Here is a 6,557-nt window from a genome sequence, read left to right on the forward strand (position 1 = left end):
GAATGATGAAACACTTTAATGAGACGAAAACGTGGTGCTAACGGCCATATAGCAAATGGCCTCGGAGTATGTGTCCGTTGCCTTTCTTTGTTTTCATCTTGGGTAACAACACAACGTAAAAGTAATGAAAACTGGGGGAGCTGGTGGGATATCAATACCTCACGAATTTGATCGAGGCCGTGGTCGCATTTCGATGGAGGCGAAATGGTAGAGGTCGGTGTACTGTGCGATGTTGGTGCACGTCACAGAACACCAGATAGCCTAAATTTCCAGACTTCTCCACTACGGCATCTCTCGTAATCATAACGCTGTTTTCGCATATCCAAGCCCAGGTATTATGATCATTAGAAATTCTATATCAGATGATTTCAGCATGCACAGAACAGACGAAAAGAATTTGACAAACAAGCACAGACTCGCTCACAACTCCTTTTACAGCGAAAGCTGTTATGAGATCACAACTAGGGTCAGGCGCAGTTGTCCGTTTCTGCTGTCCGTAACCACATCGCTCGAAATTAGAAAATAAAAAAAAACCTAGCACCAAAGACACAGGGGGTTCGAAACCCGGGTCTTCTGGATGCGACTGAGCTACACTGGCGCTTGAGACTTCTTGGCAAACTTGATCTCAGGAAAGCAATTGCGTTAATACAACTTATAAAGCGTTTTGAAACAGCGAAAGAACAACCAGTCGTCGCTCAATTCCATTAGCGTAACGAGTGGGCCATCCAATGCTACAACCAATTACAAAACCTTGCATTTGTTCCCCTATTAACTGTGGTGCATACCCACTTCAACCATAATTCCTCATCGTCATCAGCCACTGCATGAACGATTGGCACGAAATTCCTTGCAAGTGCTTAGTGGATACCACGCTTCTCAGAATACTGACAAAAAATTGCATAGCAAATGCCGGCCTACTACCCAAAAGATTTTAATATTAATGTTTTAGTGGGTATCAAGCAAGTGTGCTTGCTGTAGTTACCCAATGAGTGTTCTGAAAAGGCTCAGAAAGGCCGCTCTTCTAGCTTTCGCTGCGTCTTCCGCGCAGGCCTGGCGTTTTTTTATTGGTGAACAAGCACGCACACGTGTATCTACATCCATGATACATGTGCTTTAGAGCTAACCTCGGTACATGTATATGTGTGTTCTCCTTTTTCAGCAATAAAACTGATTGTTTACTTCATTTCAAGTTTGTCTGTTCTGTGTGGCCCGAAATTAGCCTATAATAAGGAGGCACATTCTTCTTCGTGTCTTAGATGAGCTGCCACACAAATTGAAGCTTTGAGGGAACAGCGTGAAGGAGACCAATTGAAGGAACAGCATCTCAGCCGGCACCCATGTAGTACAGTGGAGAGTTAGTTCAAGGGAAGTCACGGTACTGCAGAACTTCGCATTTCTGATACAAGGACAGAGAAGAAAGGCCAAACGTCAACAATTGGCTGCTATTAAATCGAGACGATACAAGTAATGAAGCTATCAGTTATTGACCCTATGCAATCTCTCGGTAACTGATGTGTGGTACTACAACTTTGGCTTTCTTACAGCAAAAGTAATTCGGAAAACCTTTCTCTTCGTGCCTATCTCTCCTGCGAGACTAGAACCCTATGCATCGGAATGAAAGCAATGTTCAACAATCTCAAATGATGAAGCTTTTACCTGAGCATAGGCTCACTTAGGAAAAACTATGCAGGCTGTATTTAAAATAGCGAATATTTTAGTGCTCTCCAAAATAGTTACAAGTAATTTTGGGGAAAGCTCAGTAAAGACAAAAAGTGCGAGAATTTAAGTGTGGCACTATTATTGATTTCTTGCTTTAGCTTGCCAAACGTGCATTTGAAGCCTGTTTATAGTTCAATGCTCTTTAATTTATAATGATGAACTGCACTGTGCCATGAAAAGGCCAAGTACAAAATGACTGCCGACATCTCTAAAAGCCCAAGTATTAAAAGAAAATAACTTAGAACAAGTTAGACCTTTGCCTTCTGAACAGAATAGAGCTCTGCCTTCAAGTTCCTGTGCTCAGGCTTTCCAAGTTTGTGCGTGGAAGCTCAGTTCCTTAGCTGTCTCAGACATTCAATACACCTGAAAATTTAGCTTCTATTACAAACTTGCTTCTCAATTCTGTTATGCCCGAGAGGTGTTCACATCTTGACTGTATTGCTTATGAAAACTTCAACTGGCAGCAGTTTGTATTCGGAATGCTACAACGAATTCAGGAATGCTGGAGGATTAAAAAAAATTTGCCTCGTTAGGTAACAGTGCAATAGAATAGTCAACACCAACCAAATAAAAATTTAACTAGCGGAGTGTGTATGCATCTCTCGTTCATATGCGTTAAGACCAAGGGACCCATACAAGCTCTGAAACATCTCTGCTTGTTTGTGATCATGACTTCGTTAGCAACCCAATCGTAAATGAAGAAACTACATAGCACTGCAGGCCTGCTTTGTATGCCAAATGAGTAAGAACCAGTGATAATAGTGAAGCTGCGTATATCATTACTGTAGTCTCCTTGCTTCACTGCAAAGCTTGAGTACTCTCATAGGAGACTGTTGTAATGCGACAGTAGTAGTCTGAGGTCAGTCATAGATGGCCATTAGGGAGCAAGAAAGTCCAACTGTGCTGTCACTCACATATTCAGTTCCTATATAGAACTTGACATATGCTATCACTATGGAGCAGCAGACTATACAGCTATAGAAATGATATTCGAAGTTTTACGTCCATTGTGACAAATGCCATATTGAAAGGCTCAGGGAATTCCAACCATCTGGTCTTTTACGTGCACTGACATCGTGCAGTACGTGGGCCTCTACCATGCAGCCGCCATCGAGATGTGGAACTGGAGCTTGGAGAAGTATACAAGCATGTCTCGTAATTTATCACTTCTTTCTGTAATTCTGTAATTTAATCACTCTGTAATCCACGGTGCAGCCCTATTTGACAAGCATGAACTGTTAAACTCAACAATGTTCTCTACATTGATGCAATGCAGGATGAAAAGGCACACCAATGATTTGCAGGCCTGACACATTTTTAAGGAGACGAATGAAGGTATGTTGAGCACATGCACCGTGTCAACGCAGTCATGAGCTCGCAAAGAAATAGCTTCCTTCAAGCAAAGCCTGGGACCGCAGCCACCTGCAGACCAACACGTTTCCAAATTTTCACGAGTTTTACATCATGTACCCATAGAGATATCCCAACATACACCCATGGCAGAAAGATGTTTCAACACTCGCACACATAACCTCAGCTGTCCAGAGCGACTCGCTACAATCGACATTGGACATAGCGACCAATATACACTTAGTCGCTGGAGGCACAACTTACTGAGTGAACTCTGGAAGGCCAACTGGCGACCCGAGGCCAGGCCTGGCGAGCCACTATAGCCAATGGAGCTTCAGAAGAAGAATCACTTTTTTTATTATTAATGAATGTGTCTCTCTCTTGAGCCAACCATGGGCAAGCAAGAGGAATCGCTTCACTCCAAGGTCCACAGATCACTTAGAAGCTCTTCCTTTTGCTTCAAAAGTCCCTCAACCTTGTGGAAATTGGTCGGCGCTTCCTTGTGCTTAGCAGATTTTGCGCGCTTCATCATTTCTGCGTACCCTTCCTCGAGCCTTTCAGAGAAGTCCCACTCCATCCGTGGCAAGTTGTTGTCAATGAACTTAGCCTTCTTTGCTACTGTTGGATGCCAGTGGCTCTGAAGAGTCTTCAGCTCCCAGAGGGAGCTGTCGGCGGCCTGCGACTTGCTCGGGTTCTCCTGCTCAATGTCATATGGGTCGACGGAGACGTCCCGGTCTGATGAGTCGTTGATCATCGTTGCCAGGCTGCGGTGCCTAATCAGAAGGTTGCCTATGAATGGAATGACGTAGAGGAGGGCATAAGGGGGCGCCTGGAGGGCCATGCGGGCCAACCTCTTGGCGAACGAGGCGACCAGGTAAGCCGGCAGATGAGATGACGAGAGGAACAGGTCAGTGAGGAAGAAGAAGCGGGCACGGTACTTCTCGTAGAAGACGCCCGGCTCCAGCAGGGCATACAGCTTCTCATAGAAGTTGGGGTAGTCCAGGTGGTAGCGGTGGATGAGCAGGAAGAGCCCGTTGAGGGCCAAGAGGCTGTAGGAACCGCCACGGTTGTACGACTCAATGAAGAAGTCGGTGACCAGAAGCGGGTTGTGCATATAAGGCACCACTTTTTCGGGCAGCAAGATGAGTAGCTCGCGGTACAGCTTTACAGGGAGCTTCTGGCGCAGGAAGGTGATCCAGACGGCCGACAGGCGCTTGACCTCTTGTTCGCGGTTGACAATGTAGTTGGTGCTTTCCCCTCCCAACACGGGAATGGGCTCTCCGGCCTTGTGTTGTTCTGCGGTCATATCGAAACCAAGGAGCAAGTGATAGAGGTTCGACAAGTACCGGTCGGTCATTTCCGGCTGCTTCGCGGTGGTCGTCTGCACCGACTCTTCTTTCTTCACGTCTTCTTTGGACGTCGCCTTGTCCTCGTCGCCATCTTGCATAGTACCCGCCTCCGAGTCCACCCTCCTCCACGCCCGGGCTACCTTACCAAGTGCCCGAAGCGCGTACGTCTTAACGTCGGCGAGGTCGAGGAACTGATTGAACTTGGAGATGACGTTCTTCATGTCTCGCTCGGCGTCCAACAACGTCTCGACAACCGCGGCAACTTTTGCGCTGGGTACGTGGTGTTCTCCTTCCTTCCTATGCACCGTCTCCACCTCGATCCACTTCATGGCGACTTGGAGCGCCAGGCTCTGCTTCCGTGAGGAGGCGTCCGACAGCATCGCGATGACACGACGCCACGCCTCGGCGTACCGCTGCCGAAGCCAAGCATTGAACTTCTCGAGGGCATTTTGCGATTCAGCTGGTTTTACCGCACCGTCGCTCTCGTAGAGCGCCGTGCTTGTCTTGAGGAAGTGGCAGAAAACCTTGTTGCACGCCTGTAGGGCGGCGACGACGACGTCCTCCGAGTCTGCCGACAGGGAATACACGATGTCGATGAGGAGGTTGACGCTTTTCCTGTCTTCAACAATCAGTGCGGCGTTTTGCTTGATTTCGCTGTCTGATAGGTCCGCGCGGTTCCGCTTCTTCACCACGGTTTGCTGAACGACTAGCGAATGATCGGGCGTGTCCAAGTCCTTCTCGTCCTCGGTGGCGCAGTCGTTGTCGACTACGAGGATCGCTTCGTCTGCCGTCCGACCTGTTTCCACCGAGGTCTCTTCGGCACTCTGTGACGGCTGCTCGACGGCGTCGAAAACGTCTCCGTCTTCGATGACGGAGCCATTGCCAACATTTCTGGGCACCTTCTTAGTATTCTTGCTCTTCCTGCGCTTAGCCATGGTCCCTCAGCTTAGTAAATACACAGAACACCTACCAGTAAGTACTGCCTGAGAGCCTCAGCAAATGAATTTGACACGTTACTGAGCACGCACATGCGTTTTTGATTGCCGGTTGGAAGCAGCCATGTTTGACTGCCAGCGTGGCGTCCCCTGGCGTCCAAGTTAAAATAGTTTCGGTTTTTGTGTTTTTTTTTCAATTAACACACAATTGGCCCTCAATTATTTTCTTGAAATAGGAATAATATTCCAGGTATTATGCAGAACTGAACTGATTTTATTTCTTTGCCGTGCTGCAGCAGTTCATGACAAACGGCATGTCTCGTATTTGTCGCTTGCGGTGTGGCTTGCGACGGTTCGAAATCACATATGATTCACAACTTCTGCTCAAGTGCCTTCAAAACTTATTTTTTAGAACATAAAGCACAACACAAGGCAATGATGGGGTGACAACTAACGAAGAAAGCAAGCTTATGCTCATATTACGTATATGCATGCGTATGGGCTGACTTGATCGCCGCTAACCGCATGCTATGGCTTGCTTTCTTGGATGAATACTCGCCAGAGCTTTCACCGCGCTTTTGAGCGAAGTATGTGAATTGCGCCCGTTGCATAGAAGTTACTTTATTTCGATCACAAACAGGGTATGAAGGCTCAACGCTGCCTTCAGTACTCTGCGACATCGACAGTATTATCGTTTCCCCAGGTCCCGCACCAGGCGCTCAGTGACGATGTATTACTAACGGTTAATACACTGTAGAAACAATAACGTAGACGATCTGAATGTTACCGCGGGGCAGACCGGTGGCGACGTCTGTCAATAACTGTACGCTCATTACATCTCTGTTGAAGACGTCTTTTTGTAGCGTAGCCGTCTTGATTTCATTGGGCTTTGCAACATTTCAGCTGTTCTTCGTGTTTTTGTTTATCAGGAAGTGTTTGAATAATTTATTGTTACGTTTCATTCAATTCCTTAAAACAAGTTTTATCCAGCCCAAATTTTCTAGCTTTGCGTGTATGCTTGAGCTGTTTATAAGAAAGCATTTTTTATTTGCAAACCTTTTATCAGTTCGTCATGAAAAAAATGTAGGCGACTCTGGTTCATGCTCGCGATGCACGTCTGATCAATCAGTTCTATCTCCCTGCGAAATGCAGCCAATGTAAATGGGTGATTCCACGAGAGATCGACACGGGTCCAAAAGTTGAT

General features: G+C 46.7%; 1 protein-coding gene across 1 annotated transcript; it reads right to left on the bottom strand.

Annotated features, from left to right (window-relative positions):
• Nucleotides 1-3,402: 3,402 nt before the first annotated feature.
• On the bottom strand, nt 3,403-5,485 carry LOC119179644 (nucleolar complex protein 4 homolog B). Its single transcript, XM_037430763.2, has one exon. The coding sequence runs from the start codon at nt 5,351-5,353 to the stop codon at nt 3,485-3,487; it is 1,869 nt and encodes a 622-aa protein (XP_037286660.2). The 5' UTR covers nt 5,354-5,485; the 3' UTR covers nt 3,403-3,484.
• Nucleotides 5,486-6,557: the final 1,072 nt, after the last annotated feature.

The sequence above is a fragment of the Rhipicephalus microplus genome, chromosome 7 (assembly GCF_043290135.1).
Source record: "Rhipicephalus microplus isolate Deutch F79 chromosome 7, USDA_Rmic, whole genome shotgun sequence".
Classification (NCBI taxonomy): domain Eukaryota; kingdom Metazoa; phylum Arthropoda; class Arachnida; order Ixodida; family Ixodidae; genus Rhipicephalus; species Rhipicephalus microplus.

Coding starts and splice junctions, on each gene's coding strand:
- LOC119179644 (XM_037430763.2), bottom strand. CDS start 5,353: ATGGCTAAGCGCAGGAAGAGCAAGAATACTAAGAAGGTGCCCAGAAAT.